General features: G+C 37.2%; 1 protein-coding gene across 1 annotated transcript in view; it reads left to right on the plus strand.

The window, feature by feature from the left end:
- NDUFS4 (NADH:ubiquinone oxidoreductase subunit S4) overlaps nt 1-18,763 on the plus strand; it is a 45,261-nt gene extending 26,498 nt beyond the window's left edge. The window contains exons 3-5 of the mRNA XM_051641886.1: nt 10,834-11,006; nt 16,052-16,125; nt 18,555-18,763. Coding sequence (XP_051497846.1) covers nt 10,834-11,006; nt 16,052-16,125; nt 18,555-18,658 — 351 coding nt within the window. The 3' untranslated portion in view covers nt 18,659-18,763. The remainder of the gene's footprint in view (nt 1-10,833; nt 11,007-16,051; nt 16,126-18,554) is intronic.
- The last annotated feature ends 6,617 nt before the right edge of the window (nt 18,764-25,380 follow it).

Genomic DNA, 25,380 nt, shown 5'->3' on the forward strand with positions numbered 1-25,380 from the left:
TATGCAAGCAGTGTTTCTAAACTGCTAGAATGAATAAAAGTAAGGCATTTATATAGTCTAGCAATCAACAGGAGTAAGAAGCAACTTCAGTTTTGGAGCTGTTTTGTAGTAGTTTTGCTTTTTTAAAACTAAATAGTATTTTCATGTTTTCAGTAAAACATACCATTATCTGCAAAAAAAAAAATACCACTATCTGAACCTTTTCTTCTGAACACTTAAGTTAGTATCCTCTATTATGAAATATTTTGGTAGAAGATGTGAATCCTTCATGTCCTGTCAGGTATAGAGAATAAGCAACTCCTTGTGGAGTGCTTGCTTTTCTCTTCAATCAGATGTGCCTTTCTGTATTTTTACAGTATGTCTAAGTTGTAGATTTAAGCTACAAAGCCTAATTTAAAAAGTTCTATGTACAGACTTGAAAGCTTTTTCTATTAATGAGGTTCTAGCTGAATCATTTTATCAAGTCAGAATCCTTTAACATCTTGGTGATGCTGCAAGAGGGCTTGATGCTTCTTCATTGCTACCTCTTTCTACTCAGAAGATCAATCACGAATGGAACCAAGTACTATTCCAGTTCTTGGTGTCTTGTCTGTGAAGTACCTTTGAACTGCTTTCATGGCTACTCTGTTAAATAAAGAATGTTATCCTGTGTTAAGTGGGGATATAGGTCGTGGAGAGAGCATCTGATATTCAGATCCAGAGTTTGAATATACAGTTTGATTCTTGCGTTGTGAATCAGGCGCTGTAGGGAAATTGCTAATTTCTTATGTATCTTTTTTGGCATACTCGGTTCTATTCACTCCCTAAAGCACATTGGCGTATGTTTAGTGCAAAAGAAGTCTTTGCTTGATGGAGAAATAACTTATATCCTGTTATTTGGTAGTCTGAAAACTCCATTAGCAAGTGAGGAAGAAGCTGAGCTATAAGGAAATTCTGCAAAATGCTGAAAATATGTACCAAATACAGATGTTATCGTAGAAAATGTTATAATAGTCTTGCAAATGCTTTTTTTAAAAAATTGTGAGTAATTCTGATTACAAACATCAGAAGTGGATAGTTTTCCCCTACAGATTCATTTTATGAATGTGCACATATATTCATGTATAAAAATAAGTTAGTGTTTTTCTAGAAGGCCAAGATCATAATCATAAGTAATACACTTTAAGTTTTTCACTGAGTAGCATGTTAATTAGGCAGAAGCTTTTTTAAGGTTCAAGTTGTTATCTGCACTAATATTTTATTGTGTAGTCTTCTGGTTTTTGTTATTTCTTAAGTGCTTTTTCTTACAACCATGTTTTTGTTGCCATGCCCACTTTATTTGAAAGCATTGTTGGGTCACCTAATTCTGACTCTCTGATAAGTCAGAAGTCAAATATCTTCTGTAATGTCTGTTTCCAACACAAATTCTTAGTATTTTATCACTTCTTAGTATTTTATCACTTCTTAGTAAATGCAATTGTATGTTGTACTCTCCTTTGATTATTTTTTTCCCCACAGTAATAGAAAACTAAAGAAAAGATGTGGTGTATCAAGTTGAATTGCTGAACTTAATTGGTGACAGACTTCTCTTTGTTGTATCTTCTTGTAGAAGACCATGATTTCTGTCCTATGACTAACCTAAAAGGCTAAGCATGTGAAGGCCAAAGCATAAATTACAGGGACAGACTTTTTGTTAGAACAAGCTAAAAACAGTTTGTGAAATAACACTAACACATTCTAGTTATGATTCAGTGATTTAAAGAGCAATTGTAGAAAGCTTCCATTTTAACTAATATAGATAAATTTAAAGAAACAGTTTTTGTCCGATGGTATTAAGCTGTGTGTTTTATTGATGATGATGAAACAGTTGAAGCCTCATCAACCTCTCGCATCTCCACTAGGGAATGACTGTGTTTTAGAAAAAAAAACCTTCTAAGACACCGCAAAGGCTTAAAAGCTGTATGCACTAATTAACAAAATGCAGTGAACATTTAAGCTGTTAATAGCCGCAACATCCCTGTTGCATAGATCTTCACTATGCTAACACTGCATAACAGTTCTCTATTGTGCATCTCTTTAATGAGGGTAACTGTGTCAGTTCTTTTCTTGCTTCGCTACCTGCTGTGTATGGAAATTATGTACACTATTTAGCACTTGCTTTCAACTTTTGAAGTCCATGCATATTACACGGAAGCATTACGTCTTTCATTAGGGTAAGGAACAGCTTTTAACAGGTCTAGCTTCCTTGTAATTTCTTAAATGCAACTTTTTTTCTGAAAAGGATGCACCAACAGGGATTTTGTTCTAAATTTGCATTTCTTGATTGGGGATTTGCTTCTGTTTTTCTCCTTATGTCTCACACCACTTGTTACTATGTGGCAGAGATCTGTTACAGAAAACGTTTTCTTTATAAGGGAAATGAAAAGAATAGAGAACATGCATCACAATTAAGGTAAGCATTGGTTTACATAAACTCAGGATTTCTCAATATTGTTCTTAGTAGCAGACCATGCAGTAGTGTGACAAATTGTTAAGTTAAACTTTTAATACACTACTTCTTGCTTTTTTCACCTCCATCTTTGCTTAATGTCTTTTTTAATAAACAAAAACCTAAACAGTTTGTTAATTTTTAACCCTTAAAGTTAGGTGATGTTCCACAGATCCCATTAAATAGGGAATTACTAGGTAGTTGGGAGGTGGCAGGAAAAGAGCACCAGAATGCACAATAAGAAATTAAAAAAATAATAATTTAGTATTCTTTGCTCTAGCTGCCAGCCCAGGGCGATTGCTAGCTAGTTAAAACTGAATCCACAATGGATGTTTCATAGACTGTAGGGGTAATCTTTATTACAACTTCATCATAGGAAGTCTTACTAGAGTTCTCAACTCCGAAGACTGCCATACATCCAAATTTGAACGCAGCAGCTCATACCTTAGAATATTTGCTTTCTAGGTTAGAGTATTAATTGGCCCAGGTGCTTCTGAATCACAGCAGCAATTGCAGAGCTCCTGTGAGTAGTGTCCCAGTTCAGTGCCAGGCTTTGAATGTCACGCTCACTTAGATCTTTTGCAGCTTGAGCTGGTAAGGGAGCTTTCCACAAAACAGAAAAGGCACCCCAGCCACACGTTCAAAACAGATTAGACTCCTTCTCCTCCAAAGGCTGAGGACTATGAAACAAGTGTTGCCTGTATTTGGAAACTCTACCTGGGCCTTATTTGGAAAACTTTTTAATGGCTACTTTAAAGGAAGCTTTGTTATGTTTTCAAATGGGCATAAAGCAGATCATAACGATTAATTTTCTTGTTCCTGACAGAATTCCTGGAAAACAGTAACTTTATAAAATTCGCTTAAGTCATGTGCTTCTGATTTATTTTGTAAACACAGGTAGCGTTCAATTAATGTTAAACTTTACTAAAATGACATTAGAAACACACAAAAAATACAGAAATTAATCCCAGTATTCCCAAGTAATGTGAAATTTGGTTGAAACTTTGAGTGTCCATGATCAAAACTAAATTCTATAGACTGTAAACTCAAGAGTAATCTTTAATGTATAATTCGCCAGTATTGAAGTATTCTGTGTAGCTTTACAAGCCAGTCTGCTTATTGTGACTTATGCTAGTACCATAGATAATCAGAACTGCAAACAGAATAAATTTTGTCTGAAAAAATATGCTGCCGCTGAACTTGAACTACAATATACTATATATTTAATAATATATACAGAATTTAACTGATATGGGGAACAAATACAAAACTCTGTATTCTAGATGAGCTCTAGCTCCTAATACTTCCATCTACTGTCCCTTAAAGCTCCTTCCTACCTGAGTTTTTGTTTTCCAAGTGAGAAACAGTATCCGTAAGAACAGTTGCATTTACAGAGTGTTGCCGTAACTGTAAATCATTCTAAGAGGAATCAGATTATTTCAATTGTCCAGTTACCTTCTTTTCTAAATGCAGGTAAGCAAGAACTGGCTCTCCTTTTATTTGAAAGATTACATTCTAAAAACTTACTGGCTTACTGCTATTGTCTTATTCTTAACTAATTGATTTTTTGCACATTTTTTAATCTGAGGATTGTGAAGTTCTTGTACAATGCTTCAAAGCTGTGCACTGTAGAAAACTGTTTTTTAAAATACCTTGCAGATAATAAAAAAGCCAGCCAGTTCTGTGTGTGTAAGCAAAAGATTTGCTTACATTTACTTCGAGTGTGTTTTAGAAAGTGTGTTCTTTCTAGGTCTTGCTGTTTTACATGAAAAAGTACTTTACAAGATCTGCTGCAAGTAATTCAGATCTTTTTCCACATTGTTCAAGACGAGCACGCTGTTTATGATTTTCTCAATTTAAGAATGTCATGACCACGCTGAAATCTCTGATGACTACTATATCTGATTCTTCTTCACTTTAATGGTATTTACCCAGACAGCATTTACAAAACTAAAACATACTGTTACAGTAAAAAATATATTATGAATAGTTAAATAATAGTTTTGTCTGCTCTTTGATTCTTTCTTGGCAGAAAAACTATACTGAGCATGAAATACCCGTCTGTGCTGAAATTGGGGCTTACATGTTTCAAATGCTTAAGTTTTAAATTTCTAAAATGTTTACCTGTCCTTCAAGAATGCCGGCTGAAGGATAGGTATTTTTTGTATGCTTGTCAAGAAAAGTCTCTCTGTTTGTCAGGGCACTGAGAGGTGAAAAGCTGGAATTTTTTTGTTATATTTTTAGTATTATGGGTTAAACTAACAAAAGCCCAACTCAGCAACTTTTGCCATAACTTTACCATTAATAATGAAAACTATCTTTTACAACTTTTATGGGAGACAAATCTGACTACAAAATTTGGGAATGTAATGCAGACTATATAAGTAAAATTTTTTAAGATGTGAAAGAAGGGTTGATGAGCAGGAAGTTTTCTACTTCCTAGTGTGAAGTCGTGTACCAATATGTAGAGACCACTTGTCATTTTTAGTAGTCCAGTCAATTATTTCTGTTGTCTCTTTTGGTGTGTTCTCTCTGAACAAATGCAAGTGACACTGCTTTAATGCAGAGTGTGATATGTAATGCCATCATGTGTGTAGCATGTCATGCAAGCAGCATGGAATAATACTGAGCCTGAAAAGGGAAGGTGGAGTGCCTTGTGCAGTAGGACAACAGGGAAGTTCCCAAGGAGGTTTTGCAACAACAGCGAATGCATAGCCTTTGTTGCTATTAGAGTAGCATCTCCTCAGCTGAGAAATACAAAATGATGAGCAGAGTCTGCTGACATGAATAGCACTTGAAAATATTGGATTGGTTTGGATGCTGACATCTCCTCTGCATCATGGCAGTCAGTTGACTAATAAGTATTACAGTGGACTTAAGTTGATACCAGTGATGACACTTTCCACCTCTGTAAGACCCATTTCTCAGCATATTCTTTTCTCCATATCCAGTTTCATATTTTCTGCAAAACTGCCTATGGAAGGAGTTTTTCTTTAAAAAGAAGCTTTTGTGCAGTCATTATTATTTTTGAATCCTGTTTCCTGTTTATAGTGTTAAGTTTTCTTTTTAAAAATATGATTCTTACACTGCTTTTCCCAACTTACCTATTAACCATTCTGCAGGGTGGGAGAGCACGTTATGGGTAATTCTGTGTTCACAGATCACTGTGATAATGCAAAATGGTTCTAAGGCCTGAAAGAAAACTGTTCTGCGTGATACAGAGTTTCTCAAGGGCAGATGTTTTTTTTTTCCCCCTTGCTATGTCTGTAGCTGTTAGATAAATGTTGTCTGACCACATTTGGTTCATTTTGCTCCATTTTTCCACTTAAAATTTGCATAGTAGATTCTGTTCTCTCACATTTGTTTCAAAAATACTGTATTGAAGTGTAGAAACATAAATGTTCTCATCCTGACTTACAGCCTATGCAGCTGAGCACACTAAATAAAAAGCTTCTTCCACGTCAGCTATTTTATATTATGCAATATGTTCTGTGCTTTGATGTAACAGCTCCTAAAGGAAGTGTATCTCAACAAGAATTTATAGCAAAACTTTATGCACTTACTCTCGTTAAACATGTTGGGGGTGGGGAAGAGAGGAACTTGTTGTAAACTCCTATAAAGTACAGAAAAATTCTACTTTCCCTCCTTTCTAACAAGTGTAAACTATTGAGGTTAAGTAGGTGGGGCAACCGGAAGTAATTACTAAGGCCAGTGGCATTTTTTGTGGTTTAATAAAGGCAGAAGCTAATTATTCAGTTTTTATTTAAGTGAAATGATGCCAAAAAGGAGGTTCCTGCAGAGCAGCTGCACTCCTTCAGTGTTACCCTAATTTACCACAGACACAACTGTCACAAACAGAACTTTTAAACTTGATATATAGCCACGAAAGTAAGGAGGCCTTTGTCTGGAGTGCATGCAGAAGAACTCCTTTATACAAATCAGCCGGCAGATGATGGACAATGATGAAAATTTGATTCTTTGAAGTCATAATGGTCATTGAAATGTGTGAAATTCTGGTATTGAAAAGAGAGCGGCTAGCAAGACTCTAAATCCTGGGTGGTTGCTGGAAGCTTGCTGGGAGGTTTTTCTGTGTTTTGACATCAACTTCCCATTGCTTGTTCCCCGTTTCCTTTATTAAAAAAAAAAAAAAAAAAAAAAAACAAAAGAGGGGGGGGCGGTGCTGAACAGTAGATAGTTGTAGTGGTTATGTACAGTTTTTGCCTATCTGTGGAAATAAATGTCATAGGAGAGACACGACACCTTTATGCACACCTGACCCATCTATTCAAAGTCTCTTGTTTTCAGAGATACTTTCAATCATTTTGTCTCTTTCCCTTGAATTCCTGAGTTCCATTTCTTGTCCCCTTTGGAATATGTGCTATTAGTGAGGTACTTAAAACTTCTCATTTCCTTTAAAAGTCATCTTCATGCTAAATACTTTCATTGACACTGCCTCTGTGATCCAGTTTTTATCGCTGCTGTATAGCACATGTATCAGTTCTTGTTGCTCTTTCAAGAAGCTTTACCAGGCTTTCCACCATGACAATTGTTCTTAAATAGTGTTATAATAAAGACAAAATGTCCTCTTCATTTGTAAGCAATTGGATGTGATTTCTGCTGTTTAAAAGTAGTAAGTCCCTCTCAGCTTATTCCAAGAGGCAAAATGCCTCAAAGTTAGTATTTTAAATTTGAAAACGTTTCAGAGGTTTCTATCAAATCCCCCATGTATATTAAGAAAAAGTGTGTCAGAATGCACCTTTTAGTTGATAGCTTGTGTTAAAAATGTGAAGCATTGTTAATTTTTAATAAAACCACCTCACTAACATTTTACTGTGCTAATATAGCGAAAGAAAGAAAAGAAAGAAAGAAAGAAAGAAAGAAAGAAAGAAAGAAAGAAAGAAAGAAAGAAAGAAAGAAAGAAAGAAAGAAAGAAAGAAAGAAAGAAAGAAAGAAAGAAAGAAAGAAAGAAAGAAAGAAAGAAAGAAAGAAAGAAAAAGAAAGAAAGAAAGAAAGAGATAGTAATGTGAAACCAGCTGTCAAAAACATCTTTGTTTTGGAAAGTTGGTTCACAGGTAGTTTCAATGAGAACTTGAACTCAGAACAAAGCACTGAAGACACAGTAAAGAGTTCAATCCAGTGCAGCATAGTTCTTTTCAAGTATTATATTGTTTTAATGGCATCTTGGAGCGGGAGCTTTAGCCCATTGAAATGTCGCTTAAAGGACAGGTTCTTCTGTCACTAGCTGGAGCTGTGTGGATGAAATGATCACAATAGAGTGTTGTAATGCATTTTAAAAGTGTGAGAAATCAGTTTGTCTAGACTAAGAGTGCGCCTACAGGGAATAGGAATTTTAGAGCTTCTGTGCTCTTTAGGTGTCAAGTATGTGATAGATGCCAAGCCTTTTTATTCCATATCTTTGGCAACAGCTCAGCTATGCTACAGTACCTTACATGTCTACAGCAAGCAAAAACAGTGATTTTATGTCAGGACAACTTGGGCTTCAGAAACCAGAAACTCATTGTCCTAACAACTGTCTGTTCAATTGCCAGCTTTAAAATGGGGAAGATATCAATAAACAATTGCTAGATTCCCAGAAGGCATGGAAAATTTAGATATAGTGAACCAACGTGTGAAGAGCTAGCAACACCATGTAGATATTTTAGTTTCTGAAAGTAGGCAGGTTTTATTTTTCACCTTGAAAGGATTTTTATGGGAAGAATCCTATAGCATTAGTGAAAGAACTTCAGTTTGGAGTCAGCTGAATGCCCATAAGAACATGGCTTGAGGGGACTTACTGTTTTTCTGGGGTTTTGGTTTTATTTTCATCTAGATTAACAAGTCTAGGCATATATTTTTTACTGTAGTTACCTCATAAATATAACATTTGCTGGTTTTTAATGTTCTTTTTAGACTGTATTCTATATGCACTTATGTGCTTGACAAGAGAAATTGTCTATGTCCATAATGTTGTTTAGCATCATCTCTAACTACACAGAATTCTGTAACAATTTAAAAACCTCTAACTCTGAAGTATCAAATTAATAACAGATGAACTGTTGAAAATAATAATAGTAAAAATAAATTTTAAAATAATAATTTTGAGCTTTTTTAAGCTTATATATTTGGAGGTATTAAGTGGCAACAAACCTGGAATTTCTGCATGTAGTAGACTATTTAAGAGAGGAAAAGGAAATTTTCTGTGAATATTCTCACATTTTCTCAATAGTCATGTTTGTTAAATACAGAAATAAAGGCTGATATAGTAGCCTTTTCCTGTAAACAGGCAAGCTGAAACACTGAAGCCCCACCAAACTTTACTGCAGGTAAAAACCACTTTTTTTTTAACAAAGCACTTGGCCAATTCAAGTAAGAAACTTCAAGCGATTTCCTCCTGAAACTGTGGTTTAAGCTACAGCAGTCAGAAATGCCAGTCTGTCAGGAGGTGTCTTACATACAGGTTGCAACATTCCAGTGACTTGTAGTGTTTCTTTTTCCTATCACTGCTAGATTCATATTAAAAATAAATATTACTTGGTCCTAATAAAAGCATTTATAATAGAATTTTTAAGATATTTTGACAGTTGCTTTTAGGAGTCTGGATAGAAATGGCAGAAGTTGGAAAATTAGTGTGTATGCCTGTTTGTTTCCCCTGGTGTTCTAATTAATTACAAGTAAAATACTTTAAACTTGTTTCCTTGTGTAGTTTTTAGGGACTGATCTCCTAAAAATTGTTTTCTGAAGTAAAATAAAAATGAGACTTGTATAATTTCAAAGGATGATCTGTTGACAGCATCAAGAGCCTTAAGTTTGCCACAAAACAAATCCCATAAAGTTGATAGCTACAGACATGTAAAGCCACAGTGTTTTATTTAAACTTGTCTTTTAATTCAAGTCATGGCAGTACTTGTGAGATGAGTTCGATATGCCCAGAGTTTTGCTGCACTTTTTTGGACTTCTACTGGTTTACTCTTTGTTCCTGAAGAGAGGAGGGAAGGGGAGGGCAGGGAGGGGAGACCAAGGAGCTCCCACTGGCCTTTTAAGTGTGTAAGGAACAGGAGTAGTTTAGCATCCTTAGAGATGGATTTGATGTTTGATTTCACTCTTTACTAGGGTGAACTGACAGGTTAATTTTATGTAATTGCTGTTTAGTTTTTAGCAAGAAGTTCAGTTCGATTGTATCAGATGCTGCCGAGGGTAATTTTTCGTAGTAGATCTTGTGAGGTTTTTCCCTATCTTATTCTTTGCTAAAGCCAGTTAATGTTTTTTGGCTGGTTTTGTGATCATTTAGTTTTTATCTCTGTTATGTTTATTTGTTGAGGGATTACAAGTGCCAGGCCTTAGTAAAGAAAGGGCATCCTACTACTGACTATATAAAATGTTACAAGCATGGGGGTTTTTTTGTGTTGTGTTTTTTTTTTAACATTTGGAATCTCCTACATCCTTTTGTCTTTCACAAAAATACTGAAGTATGTTACCAGAATCAAATATTCTGCCTTGGTGGTGTTGGTCATAGGCTGGACTTGATGTTAAAGGCCTTTTCCAGCCTTGGTGATTCTGTGTGACTTTGAATATCAACAGAAGAATTGACTATCAAAAGCTGATATTCATAGTTTGAAAAACAATTAGGGAGTTGGTTTTGTGTAATACCTAACGGTTTGAGAAATAAGAGAGTTGAATTCTAGTACCTGCTCTGCAGTGTCAAACAATCAATAGATTATTGTGGGAAGGTAACCTCCTGCCTCTTTCTTCATGCTAAGCATAGCTTCTTAAGTCAGCATGGATGTTGGTGCCTCTTAATTATTTATATACAGACTTAAGCCCCAGTAAAAGCACTTACACTGCAGTGTGTAGTTGACTGGCTAGGATTTTGGTGAATAATCCTGTTGATACGAAGTTCAGGCTTCTAATAGTAATGTAAAATTTGGGGATTTGTTGATAATTCAGTCTCTGCTCTTAATATTTTCTTTAAAGGAGAAATAAGAGTTTATGTATTTCCACATTTTTGATACCTGGTGGAAGTTGGACAAGTCCTGATTTTGAAGCTGTGGTCAGAGGATGGGAGGCATTGTCATGTCCCTCTTTTGGAACCAGCTGTTGTGTAGCTGGGAGGTGAGCTGCTTCATGTAACTGATCCGTGCAGCAGCTAATTCAGCTGGTAGAGACAGGGAGATAGCATCCCCAACATACATCAGCTTTACTTTTATACAGCTGGACTCATAACAGTTTTCTGCATCTTTTTTTTTTCTTTTTTTGTAACTTTAAAAATAAAAATAAAGCATGAATTTTTGTAAATAGCATAAGCACTATTATTTTACAAGCCTTTTAACTGAACTCTTTTTTAACAAGTTCCATTGTGTTTTTCATAGGATATTGCTGCTTTAACTGGTGTTCCAGATGAGCACATCAAAACCAGAAAAGTTCACATTTTTGTTCCCACACGTAATGCAATGCAAGCAGGAGTTAACAACACAAAGAAATGGAAGATGGAATTTGATAACAGGGAGCGCTGGGAGAACCCTTTAATGGGCTGGGCTTCTACGTGAGTAGTTAATGAATTTGGAAATACTTTACTTCTATATTTGGCTCTTACTGGTCATTTAAATTTGAAGTTTGAAGTGTCCTTTCTATTTGTTAATCTACTTGTATTTTAACAGTACTTACAGTAAGTGGTTGGGTTTGTTAGTCATATGAGTAATGATGTTTCAAAGCAGATTTTAGCTCACAACACCATGTCATAGAGTTTGAAAAAAGTGTTAATAGCCAGAAATTTCAGCAATTACATTTGCAATGATTTTAGTGTATGGCAGCATCAGAGAAAGAGGTTTATATTAGTTACTGGAAGTTGTAAATCCTTCTCAGCTCTCAGTTGCATCTTTTAAATTTAGCTAGACATAAAATAGCAATACTCACCTCTCCTCTACTTGCTCCTGCACCTCAATATCTCTCTCTTGAATTGAGGTGCCCAAAACTGGACACAATACTCCAGGTGTGGCCTCACCAATGCTGAGTACAGGGGTACAATGACCTCTCTGCTTCTGCTGGTCACACTATTTCTAATACAAGCCAGGATGCCATTGGCTTTCTTGGCCACCTGGGCACACTGCTGGCTCACATTCAGCCGCTTGTCAATGAGAACCCCCAGGTCCTTTCTGCCAGACAGCTTTCCAGCCACGCTTCCCCAAGCCTGTAGCATTGCATGGGGTGGTTGTGCAGGACCTGGCACTTGGCCTTGTTGAAGCTCATAACATTAACATTAGCCCAACCATCTAATCTATCCAAGTCTCTCTCTGTAGGGCTTCCCTATCCTCATGCAGATCAACACTCCCATCTAGCTTGGTGTCATCTGTAAACTTACTGATAATACACTCTTATGTCCTTATCAAGATTATCAATAAAGATGTTAAACAGAAATGGTTCCAGCATTGAGCCCTGAGGAACACCACTTGTGAGTGGCCACCAGCTGGACTTGACTCCACTGACCACCACTCTTTGGGCCCGAGTGTCCAGCCAGTGCTTGACCCAACAGATTGTGTGCTCATCCAGGCCATGAGCAGCCAGGTTTTTCATGAGAGTTCCAAGGGGAACCATGTCAAATGCTTTTTGGAGGTCCAGATAGACAATATCCACAGCCTTTCCCTCATCCAATAGCTAGGTCATCAGGTTATAAAAGGAGATCAGGTTTGTCAGGCAGGGCCTGCCTTTCATAAACCCATGCTGACTGGGCCTAATTCCTTGGTTATCCTCTATATGTCTTCCAATGACATTCAAGATGATCTGCTCCATGACCTTCCCTGGTACCAAGGTCAGACTGACAAGTCTGTAGTTTCCTGGATCCTCCTTTCTGCCTCTCTTACAGCTGGGTGTTACATTTGCTACCATTCAGTCCATTGGGACCTCCCCGGTTAGCCAAGACTTCAGGTAAATAATGGAAAGTGGCCTGGCAATCACATCTGCCAACTCTTTCAGCACCCTTGGATGTAGCCCATCCTGTCCCATAGACTTGTGTGTGTCTGAGTGGTGTAGTAGGTCTCTGACCACTTCTTTAATTGTGATGACCTCATTCTGCACCCCCTCCCTGTCTCCCAGATCATGTGGCTTTATACCCATGGAACAGCTAGTTCCACTGCTAAAGACTGAAGCAAAGTAGGTGTTGAGCACCTCAGCCTTTTCCTCATCTGTTGTTACTGGGATTCCCTTTGCATCCAATAAAGGATGGAGATTTTCCCTAATCCTCCCTTTGCTGTTAATGAACTTACAGAAACATTTTTTATTATCTCTAACAGCTGTAGCTAGTTTGAGCTCTAGCTGTGCTTTGGCTCTCCTTGTTTTCACCCTGCATAGGTTCACTTCATCTTTATAGACTTCATGAGTGACCTGTCCCCTCTTCCAAAGGTCATAGACTCTCCTTTTGTTCCTGAGGTCCAGCCAAAGGTCCCTATTTAGCCAGGCTGGTCTCCTACCCCGCTTACTGGTTTTCTGGCACACAGGGACAGCAACTCCTGTGCCTTTGAAACTTCTTTCTTGAAGTATGTCCAGCCTTCCTGGACTCCTTTATCCTTCAAGGCAGCCTCCCAAGGGACTTAGTCTTCTGAGCAGGTCAAGGTTTGCCCTCCAGAGGTATAAAGTGGCAGTTTTACTAACCCCTCTACTAAAATTAGAAAAATATTCTGTAATTTGTAGTTGTGAGTATAACTTGGATACAACTAATTTTTCATTGTTTTTTCCTTATATAAATACGTTACCTAACTTTTACAATGTTAGAATTCCTGTAAACTGTGAGGACTGTGCCAGCAATTCACCTGACAGTTTTGTAATTTTCATTGGAAACTGTCTTGTTTGAGGCATATTTAGAAAAGTTAATTATTCTACATAAACAAAAATTAATCACTAGAGGTTAGTTTTCCAACTTCTGAAAGGATATGTGTATTGAAAATGTCTGGCTGCAATCTATAGTGGCACTTATGATCAAAACACAAAATTCTGTGGAAAAATAACTTAAAGCCTTAAATATGAAATAATTTCAGGATGCATTTTTTGAGATTATTAGCATTCTTAATTCAGTTACAGTTGTTGGTTGTTTTTTTTTATTTATTTATTTAGAAAATAAATGTATCCAGAAATACTAGTTCAAAATAACCCTGGAATCAAGTCTTCCTCTTATCTTGGTTTCCCATTAAAAATTGAGGCAGCTTCTAACCTGTAACATCTCAGTTGCATTGGTATTGCAAAGCATTAGAGAAGCCAAGCTCACCTATTGTTTGGGCAGAAAAAACACTAAACACGAATTAAAATAGTAATTGTATTAAAATATAATCTTAAAATACCTTTTTTACGACTTTGTGCATGTATGTAGCAATGACTGCATCTTAAGCACATCCTGGAGTTTTCACCATTTCATCTTAAACATTTAAACTGATGTTTCAGAGGATAAGATTTCAATTATTTAATACATGTATGGCTTGCATGACTCAACTACTACAGGTAGCTGCTACATTAAGCAAGTAATGAGCAGGCTGTTTCACAGGGCCTCAATTAATTGATAGACCACTGACCAGCAATACACCTTTCCCTGCTGTCTTGTGTGCCCCCAGGTGTCCAGCCACTAAAATATACCTACTTATACCACTGCACAAATCATAGTACTGTAGCAGGTGCCACTAACACCTGCCTCAGTTCAGGTTGGTTTTTTTGGTTGTGGGGTTTTTTTTAACCCTCCTTTGCTTTCCAGCGGACTTGAACTTCCCCAGACAAATTACCATTTTCTGGGTGGCATTTTGCATGGTCTCAGCCAAAATGAGGGCTTTTAACCTTTTTAACAGTCACAACCATTTGTGCTACATAAACCACCTAGAAAAATGAGCCATGGTATTAAGGACTTACCTGTATGTTAAATTGTCCTGGAGTGAGTTTATTGTGGGAATTTAAACTGGAATGGCTGTTTTGAATTAATCCATCTCTGCATGCATTTTAATTTTGTGTCAAGGAAAGGGCTATTTTGTGTGCAAGCAAGCTCCAGCTAGGCCAAAAGCAAGTGCTGTGTTGAGAATTAACATTGCTAGGTCAAGAGTTTTGTAAACCAGCTTTTCAATTTTTAGGGAATTCTCACAAAAACTGTTAGTGGACATTCTGGTAATTTCAAATTACCATTTAACACTCAAGAGTACCTAAGTAAGAAGAGTTTATTCTCTTCAGATTTTATTTCTCCAAATAAAAGTTCTTAGAAGTTTTCCCATTTACTTTTCAGTAATGTAGTGGGATTAGTGGATTAGAGCCCTTTAGGGTCTAGGGATTAAAGTCTTTTTCCACTCAACTCAGTATATTTATTTACGTGCACATCTCTGCTATATTTCTATCACTTGATAGTCTTGTTTGCTTTTTATGCTGCATTTGTTGTTTCTTTGATACAATTATTTTCAGTGAAACTGAAACAACAACTGCTGTTGTTGACACTCAGGACATCATCCTGACCGTTCTGAACTCCAGTTAGCTCACAGATTATCACAAATTTAAACACATGGATAGCTCATTTACAAAAAGAAATTTTAAAACCTACATTTATATTGGATGAAAGATGATCCCACATGAGAATATTTCTGCATAGTCCTCCTATCCCGTCTGGCTGTCCTGAAACACCAGACTTGCAGTACTGAGTAGGCACTAGTCCCTCACTACATTTTAGTGTAAAACTTCTTTTTTCCCAGCTAAGTAGTCTTGAGGAGATTTTTCCAACCCTAGTTGTGGAAGAGAAGAATAATGTGCAAAAGTTCTCAAAATATTGCAGTATAGTTGGGTCACCTGATTCTCCACTGATCACACCATGGACTGACTCTTAGTTCATAATTCTCCTTACTGCCTTTGCAAAAGAAATCTTTAAATGTCTTTGTGAGAGCCCATCTAAGCGGCTTGTGAAAGTGTAATTTCTTCCTTTATCCTCTTGTTGTGTTTCTTTTTTTAATTGAGGAATATATTGGATGTATGTTTTTGATATATTGATTTTCCATGTGTACATCATGTAAAATTGCATTGTTTCCTTTGCTAGAAGCTATTTTTCCCCCTCTTCCCCTCCCCTCTGACAGTCCTAGGATATGTCCCTTACTGTAGAGAGTTCAATTTATCTTTGGTTGTGTTTTTGTTTACCCTTCTAACTTCAAAGAGAGAACAGTTGAGAGGCAGCTCTTTCAGTAGTTTCTTGCAATTTGGTCTTCCTGCATTGTCTCCCAGGCTCATGGGCACCTTTAGCTTCCTGATCTTCCAAAATGAGAGGGACTACACAGCTTTAAAAATTGAAAAGAACACTACTTATAACCTCAGCAGGTGGTTAGACATGTTTGTCTAATAAAAAATCTAAATAATAATTTCTGCAAGACGTTAGGAGGAAGGTTTAAGAGACTGTAAGAGTGAAACAATAGCCTGCAGAAAGTCAGTGTTCATCCAGGAAATAATTAAAAATAAAGGAATTTTGAATGGCACCTGAGGTGTACTTCAAAAAGTTGCATAATACAGCCTTTGACTAGCATTTTAAATACAAATATAATTATTTTATATTTCAAATGTGCTTAAAATTTGTCATCTGATTTCTTACAGAGCTGATCCACTATCCAACATGGTTCTTACTTTCGCCACTAAAGAAGATGCCATTGCCTTTGCTGAAAAAAATGGTACGTATTCTGTGTCAGGGATACAGCTTTCTATAGGCAATCTTCATCTCAAAGTATTAACAACAGAAAAATTAGAGGATAAAGTACCTTCCCTCTATTCAACAAAACTCGTGAACTGTTAGTGCTTTATTTGAGGAGGAGGAAAATGGGGGAATATTGCTGAGGGTGCCAAATGCAGTGAATCTAGGCCTTTCATTTTCTGGGAAAGTGTTCCAGCCTCTTAGCATTAGTTTTGTAATGGTTTTGCAAGAATCTTTGTTTTGAATGAGAACCAAGCCTTACTCAGGTAGGTTCTGGAAGAAAATTAATAGTTTATAGTTTCTCAACAAAGAACTTCAGAAACCTGTGACAAGCTGTTTCTGCCTGCCCTATCCAATGTATTTTCTAATGTAGAAATAACATCATTGACTACAAAAATGGGAACGTTTTCTCTCCAAAATATGACAGCTGAGGATGGTCTGAAGTCTAGGCAAGGAGAAAACACAGCAACTGGATGGAATTATAGCCTGTCAACCTACATTCTTTTTTGTCCTGCCCACATGGCTGATGCAGTTGTTTAAAAACATACAGCTTTAGTAACAACGATGGAGAGTTTTTCTACTCCCCAGTAATGATTAGTCAGGTGATTAAGATGTTCTTCCAGAGGCAATGAAATCTGCTTTCTATCCACTTAGCTTGTATGGCAGGGTTCTGGGCAGGAATAACCTCCCCCACCATTATGATCCATTATAAAATTGACCTCTGCTCTCTGTCATGATCAGCTGAAGGTTCCTAACTCAAGGAGACTGTTCCAGAATGTGAAAGTATCACATATGGTGGCCTCTTCCAATCCAAAGTTAGATGTAACTAACTTTGTGAATTTTGCGTAGCTTCAGCAGCCCAAGTCACTGTGCTGGCAAATGCAAACCTCATTTGGAGGCACCCAGCTTCTCTCTGTCTAGTGTGTAAAAAGACGAAGCAATAACTCAGGGCTGTAGATTTCGCTTCCAGCATCCAAGTGCCTCAGAGTTAGGTGTTACAATGCTGGATGTTGAAATACCTAAGTCTGTGTCTGGATCTAGTTTTGTCTGTTTACTTAAGCTTATATTTTTAATCAGAACAGTAGGCAAAAGCCAGTATTTGCACAGATGGAAATAATATGTTTTTAAAACTTGTATTACAGTATTTTCTACAGAGAATAGTTAAGTTGGAAAATAACATTGCTTCAGCCTAATAAACATGAAGAAACTGTTTGTGTGACTTTGTGAATACCCAAAATTGAGGCACAATGATACGATACTTTGTGTATCTTAGAAAACATGTTTTGATGCGTAGATGTATCTTGAGTGTTTTCTGTTACTATCTTAAATGTAAAAATTCAGATATATGTTAAGCCTTTTAGGATTTATCAAGTTTTTGTTTTAAAACTAGGGAAGAAAAGTATCATCTTATTAGTGTCAGTTAAAACTGCATACTTGACACCTTCTAGCTTCAACTCAGGTATCTCAACTTTGAGTGAAATGTTGCAGCTAAAGAGACCAAACTTTGGAATATTGAGTGCTGCCCTGGCAACTTTCCAGGCACCTGGAGGCTGCAACCAATTTGCATTTTGATTTACATAAACACTTATGTCTCCACCTCCTCTTTTCTGACATTTTTTACCATTTTTCTTGCTTAACTATCACATAATTTACTTGTCTTCTATAACTTCATTCTCTTTTCTTTTATTCCTCATTTTTTAGGTTCTTAAAAAAATGTTAAATATTAATCTCCTTTCTGATTCTGAAGTTTTTTTCAAAGAATCTCAGAATTAACTTAATGGTTTGAGTTGAAAGGGACCTTAAACATCATCTAGTTCAAACCCCTCTGCCATCAGCAGGGACACCTCCCACTAGACCAGATTGCCTCAAGCCCCATCCAACCTGACCTTGCTCTTTCTTTGCTCTTCCTTTGGTCCTCTCAGCCTTCTTTTTTTTTCTAGATTTCCAAGGTCTCCATTCTCTCCTGACCTTTGGGAGTGATTTTCTGTATGCTATTTTTTCCCACATTTCCTTTTCTTTATTTTATCTGTTTTTTTTGCCCAGCATACACACAGTCTTAGTACATCTCTAATGCCATGAAGTTGTGGAGCCATAAACTTGCAGGACACTCAGTGTTCCCGGTTGAGCTTTTCACTGATGACTGTGAAGTTTTTGCAGGAGTAAAGAAAATTGAGATAGGTAGTATGGTGAAGTCTTACAAGCTGAGACAATGGGTGTATGTCACATGTATGGCATTTCAGTTTTCTCTGCTGCCAGCTACAAAGGAAGAAAATCTAGTGGATTCCTATGTGGAGAAAAAGATACTAAAGCTGGAAGGTTTAGGTTGCATTTGCTCTATATTGTATGCTGAGAATGTTTTAAATTCTCTTCTTTTCTTGTCTCCCCCACTATTACCCCTGTAACCTCCAGGCTGGAGCTATGATGTTGAAGAGAAGAAGATTCCAAAACCTAAATCCAAGTCTTACGGTGCAAACTTTTCTTGGAACAAAAGAACAAGGGTGTCTACAAAATAGGTTGGCATTGGCTGTCTGACTGTGAATAAAGTCAGCTGTGCTGTATTTATAGTCCACGTATAATACATCTCTTAATCTCCTAATAAATTTGACCTTTAAACTACAGATGCATCTTGTGATGTCTATTTAAAATGTTTTTGATGTCTCCAGTTGAACCTGTTACAAACTTCCCTATAAATAGAGGAGATTTGGAGTGTTCATACTTCTAAAAAATTGCTGTACTAGGAATCTATCAAAAGGAATGTTTGAAATCAGCTGCAACTTTAAAGATTATGGGTTCTCTTTGATGATAATTTTATATTCACTATCTTGTTTAAACTTACCAGCCTTGCATATACAAATTCTCTCAGTAGAAGCTGGGGTTTTTTCTTTCTGTTTCTATACAAGAGAAGTTTGTTAACTAAGGAGGAAAGCATGATATATTCAACTTAACATTTTAATAACATAGACTGTTCTGTACAAATATATAACCTCCTTTCTGCCCAAGTTAATACTATGATTATTCCAGAAGCATTCACTACTGAAATAGAAAGCACTGTTTTTTGTGTTAGATACGGGCAAAGTTTAGTCCAAAAGATTGAGATGGCAATAATTTCTCTGTGATCTTCTTCAGAAGTGAAACCTAAGTTAGCTAAATCTTCACAAAGTAAGTCAGAGTAGTCTCAGGTGCCTCACACAGGATCTGCGTATACTAATTATATAATTATAGTTCTTTGTTCTTTTTTGCTAGTTACATGTTTATCTTCATTGAAGTTTCCTCTTGCCTAACAAGAAGGTGATAACATCTCAGCCTTAACATCGAATATATAGCCTAAACTCCATTTGTCTTACATGACATTAAATAATTAATTTTAATAATATACAATATTATGTTTGAAATCCTGGGTTACATATCTATGACTTTTGATTTATAGACTTTAATTTTTACTTACCAACTTGATTCATCAATACATTATCAGTGCAATCTATTACAAATTGTGGGAGGGTAACCTTTTTCGTATGCAGCTGAGAGTTCTCTCCCAGCTGTCATGAAAGAAACAGTTGAGACAGATTTCTCCATGTAGGTCTAAAGAATGGTGTAAGTGCTATGTACTCAATTGTAGCTAAAAAGTCATAAAACTACCTTGGGTTGTCCAGATTTGATTATATTCTTGTTTTGGTTTTGACCAGCTGCCCTATATGCTAGCTAACATTTGTTTAAAGCAGTTTTTTTGACCCAATTCCAGTGTAATCAACCAGTTGGCTAATGTCACTATTTTCCAGTCACAGACAAGAACTGTTTCTCCATTTCAGCTTCCTATTGAATTTTGAATGCTGCTTTGTGCAGTGGAGCTTGAAGTCCTCCAGAAACACCAAAGTGCACCAAACTGGAATCTTAACAGTCCAGAATCTACTGCGTCTTTGTATTCCAGCCAAGCTTAATATGCAGATCTTATGAAGGAGACTAATTTAAAAAGCAGTTTGGTTTTTTTGGGCTTTTTTTCTGTTGTTTGGTTTTTTTTTTACAAGAGCAGCAAGATCTTAATTTAATGGTCATCAAGTTTTAGAAGATAGCTGTCAATATTAAAATTGAAAAGTGCCTGGGTATCTAATACAGCAGATGCACAGCTTGATTTTTGAAATTATGTAGTAAAGGGAAATCACTGATTAATATTAGATACCTATCATTATCTTTGGACACATATGAAATTTCTAAGTTTGTTTATATTTAGTATAACAAATCAGTTTCACTTGGAGCACAATATTATTTTATTGTTTCTCTTGCTAAGATAATGGAAATATTCAAAGGAGAGTTCATCAAGTCCCTTCCTGAGGAAGAAAACTTTTTCCTTTTTTTTGTAAAATGTGTATGTTCATTATATTTCTCTAGAGTGCACCCCACCTTGAAGGTTTTAACTTCATGTTTGAGCCCAGCCCTTCTTTTCCTCTGATCACTTTTCTAGGACTTGGATTTTTTTCTCCTGTTGGATGGCTTCTTAGGAATGAGTGTGCTGACAGTGGAGGGGAGGGTTGGTTATCATCACTGTAGTCTTCAACCCTAGAAGTGAAACTGAGTGCAAGAGCTTGCAGAAAATGCCAACAGGAATATATTCTAGAGATCAAAAAATCTAGATGATAAATTTCACTCCCCTTTCATTAGCTTACTAGAATACTGCAGCACTACACTTCAGCTGTAATTGTTCAGAGTGATCTGGCTGTCTTCAGTTGAGTACCTTCAGAAGTCAGTATTTCGTTGGTGAACTCCAGCTTCTGTCTACTCTGCAATGTGTTGTGACAGGTAGAATTGCTCCCAAACCTAGAATATGTCAAGAGACACAACAGGTAAATTACATTATTAGGTTTTTTAGTATCCTTAACCACTGATCTGCAAATGGAAATCTAAAGAGATTCTGAGGACTCATGGCTAATGCAAATGCTGAATGAGATAAGAGATCCATCTTGTTGGTAGATGTAGCTGTACTGCATTCTACCAATCAAAAATCCCCTCGCCAGCTTTCCTGTAGGCGCTCTGCAAGTACTGGAAGGCTGCACTAAGGTCTCCCCAGAGCCTTCTTTTCAGCAGGCTGGGCAGCCCCAAATCTCTCAGCATTCGTAGGCTGGGCAGCCCCAACTCTCTCAGCCTTCGTAGGAGAGTTGCTGCAGCCCTCTGGACTCGTTTCAGCAGGTCCATGAGCCCCAGGAAAACAGATCTCAAACCAACCCTGTTCAGCTCTCTTCCAAACACTCAGAATTGTCATAATCTCTATATTTTACGGCATTTCTCTTACCTAAACCAAACTGAAATGCTGGAAGTAAATACTTCTTGTTCTATTTCTGATTATGGATAACAGTATCTACTTTGCAGAATAGGATTTCCTACAAAACGTGGATACTTACCTGCAAATACTTTGATGTATTTTGCATGGTTATGTTGCAGGATACCAAGTTATTTTGAAGATTGGCAACATTCATAATTCAAATGAACATTTTTTTTTTATTAACAAAGGCCCTGCAACTTTCAAAATCTCAAAATCATGATGTGGTAATGGTACCTAAAGACTGTCAGGAAACTGAAAGCACAGTTTCAGATTTATAGCAGTGTATTCCTTAGCTGTGCAGTTTGAAGGATAATTTAAATCAGAATATTAAGTGATACTATGAAATGGAACATTTAATTACCCTTATCTGCAAAGTTTTTTCATGTTGTAGAAAAGGAAAAGCTAATTTGGACTAATTTTAGGTTTTGCCTGTAATTTCACTTGGGGAACTTAGCTCTGTTTTGCCAGAGATACAGTTACCTAGCCTTATATTTAATTATTGGGCATGCCAACATATTTTGTTACTCAAAAAAAAAAAAAAAAAAAAAAAAGTGCAAATAAACCTGAAATAAGCTAAAAAATTATTTTAGACAGTTGTATGTTAAGTCATGGTTTGTCTGAAAAGGCAGCTTGCTTTGGTAAGTCCCCATTCTTATTCCTATGTTCTGAGAGGGATTAATTTTTAACTGGTACTACATTAATGCTGGTATTTATTACTATTGTTGCAAGATTTTTGAAATAAATGTGCCTACATCAACTCAATAGAACAACAACAACAAAGACAAATTATTTTGAAATTTTATTGAAATGTGGATTTCAACTGGAATTAAAATATCAATTATTCACATCCATGTTCACTGTGAGGGAAGGTAGAAAGGTCCCTGTTTTGGACCTTCGCTGCACAGAAAATGTGAGTGGAAATCTTTTTGTAGAAGTTGATTAGAATAAAGGCAAAGATGAGACGGTAGTCTCATGTGAGTCTTGAAGGAATTAAAGTTTGAAAATTTGTAAGCATTACCTGTGGCTTGAACCTTGCACTTAAAACTCTCTCTACCTGAATAACACGTGACAGGTTTGGGTTTTTTTGTCTAAAAAAAGTCTGTAGAAGTAGTGCTTTCAACAGAGGTGTTACAAAAAGTTGGGTCAATATGGCTATTTTAGGCATAATTCAATTTTATGTTCTTCCAAGGACTTGGTGAATATAGGGACAAGGTGATTGAAGTAGTCCATTTGGATTTAGATGGGGCTTTCAGAGGTCCCTTAGCAAGTTACAGCAAGAGGCAGCAGTGTACTTAACTATCTTTTCTTTGAGGAATGAATCTGCAGGGTGGAATTAGCTCTTCAGTCTACAAGAGAGAGAACTGAGGATGAGGAGGGAAGTGTCCACAAGTGGTGCGAAGAACCACCAGTCAATAATTATTCACTGTTTTTTCATACAGAGGCAGATCAACAGACTCGTGGAGAGTATAGCCTAAAAATAGTCGATTTTCACATAGCAGATTTTTTCATTCATTGGCACCATTTTTAAACTATGAAAACTAGCTTTAGCTCAAAATCCTAGAATCAGAGCATGCTTTGGGTTGGAAGGGACCTTAAAGATTGTCAAGTTCCAAGTCCCTTGCGTGAGCCGAGGCACCTCCCACTAAACCAGGTTGCTCAAAGCCCCATCCAACCTTGAACACTTCCAGGGAAGGGTCACCCAGAACTACTCTGTTTAACCTGCACCAGTGTCTCAACACCTTCAAAGGAAAGAACTTAAACCTCCCCTCTTCCATTTTAGAATTGTGAACCCTCATACTGTCACTTTGTGCCCTTGTAAAAAGTCCCTTTTCAGCTTTCGTGTAGACAATCAACACAAGAAATGGGTGCAATAAAGGTTTGCATTAAACATAAAACAGTATCCTGTTCAGAAAAATGCCTGAGCTAAAAGCTGCCGACAGCTGGGTAAAGGTATCCTTGGAGTAGACCTATTCCTATTTTTTTTGTTCTTTTTTTGGCAGTCACTACTGCCCACTGCCAAAGCTGGGTTTGCGCAGATGGATATCCTGATCTGGCACAGAATGGCTGTTCTTAGTACTATTTGCCAGTACAGCATTCAAACATTTCATGCTATTTTGTTTGCCAGTGTTTTGTGATTATTTAAATACATTATTTGGAATAAAGAAACTACCACAAACAATTTCTACTCTGAAGCTCATGGATATTTACTGCTGATCATCATGATCTTCAGTGATCATCAGATTTTTTAGAACAGGTTATCGTGCCCTGGTACCTACATGTGGCTGAATTCCACAGGTTGAAAACTATTTTCTAAGATTGACTTTGACATAGGCCCCCACAACCTCTTCCTCTCTAAATTGGAAATACAGATTTGATGGGTGGACTGCTCAGTGGATAAGGAATTGGCTGGATGGTTGCATCCAGATGGTAGTGGTCAGTGGCATGATGTCCAGATGGAGACGGATGACAAGTGGTGTCCCACAGGGATCCATACTGGGACCAGTGCTGTTTAATATCTACATCAGTGATATAGACAGTGGGATTGAGGGCATCCTCAGCAACGTTGCAGATGACACAAAGCTGACCGGTGCAGTTGACACTCCAGAGGGACAGGATGTTATCCAGAGGGACCTGGACAAACTAGAGAAGTGGGCCCATACAAACCTCATGAGATTCAACAGTGCCAAGTGCAGGGTCCTTCACCTGAGAAGATGCAATCCTTGTTATCAATGCAGGCTGGGAGATGAAGGGATTGAGAGCAGCCCTGCAGAAAGGGACTGGTGTACCAGTGGACAAAAAGTTGGACACGAGCAAACAATATGTACTTGCAGCCCAGAGGGCCAATTACATCCTCAGCTGCATCAAAAGCATGGCCAGCTGCTCAAGAAAGGTGATTCTTCCTCTCTGTTCCACTCTTGTAAGACCCCACCTGGAGTACTGTGTCCAGCTCTGGAGCCTTCAACACAAGAGGTTCATGGATCTGTTGGAACGAGTCCAGAAAAGGGCCACAAAAATTATCAGAGGGCTAGAGCACGTCTCCTACAAAGACAGGCTGAGAGAGTTGCAGCTGTTCAGCCTGGAGAAGAGAAGGCTCCAAGGAGACCTTATAGTGGCCTTCCAGTGCCTGAAGGGGGCCTACAGGAAAGCTGGGGAGGGACAGTTTACAAGAGCAGGTAGTGATAGGATGAGGGGCAACAGCCTTAAACTAGAGCAGGGTTGATTTAGATTAGACATTAGGAAGAAGTTCTTTACTATGAGGGTGGTGAAGCACTGGAGCAGCTTGCTCAAAGAAGTGGTGGAAGCTCCATCCCTGGAGACAAGAAAAGTCAGGCTTGATGAGGCTCTGAGCAACATGATCTAGTCAAAAATGTCCCTACGCATTGCAGGCAGGGGGACTAGGTGACCTTTAAAGGTCCTTTCTAACTCCACACACTCTATGATCCTGATTGCCAAAATATTTAAATTAGGGTTAAATATTTTCATATTTGTTCAGTTTACCTTCCTAAATCATTCCAATAAAACAATGGCTTAACATGATTCTTAAAAAGTTACCACTAAGTCAGAAGAAGTGAATAAAACTGCTTATTCTGGTATTGTGCCTGTAAGTACTGGAAAATATTTTGATCTCTCTGTATTAGGTAGAGAATATGAGAAAGTTCTTGGCATATCTGCCAAATAAAGCATTTGTCTTCAGCATGCCTTGGTTATCTGTTACAGATATATGTATGCAAAGTTGTAGTCAGTCTACTGAAATGATTTTTCTAATTGAATGCAAGCTTGTCATTGCTGTCTTCTGCCTTAACCAGTAAGGGAAGCTGACCATCAAACAGAGAAATTCTGTAAAACTAAGCCAGAACATGCTGCTTACTACAAGTAGTGCTTAATAAATTCTCTGCTTATTACAGTACCTTTTCTGATCAGTTC

Source organism: Apus apus, chromosome Z, assembly GCF_020740795.1.
Source record: "Apus apus isolate bApuApu2 chromosome Z, bApuApu2.pri.cur, whole genome shotgun sequence".
Taxonomy (NCBI): domain Eukaryota; kingdom Metazoa; phylum Chordata; class Aves; order Apodiformes; family Apodidae; genus Apus; species Apus apus.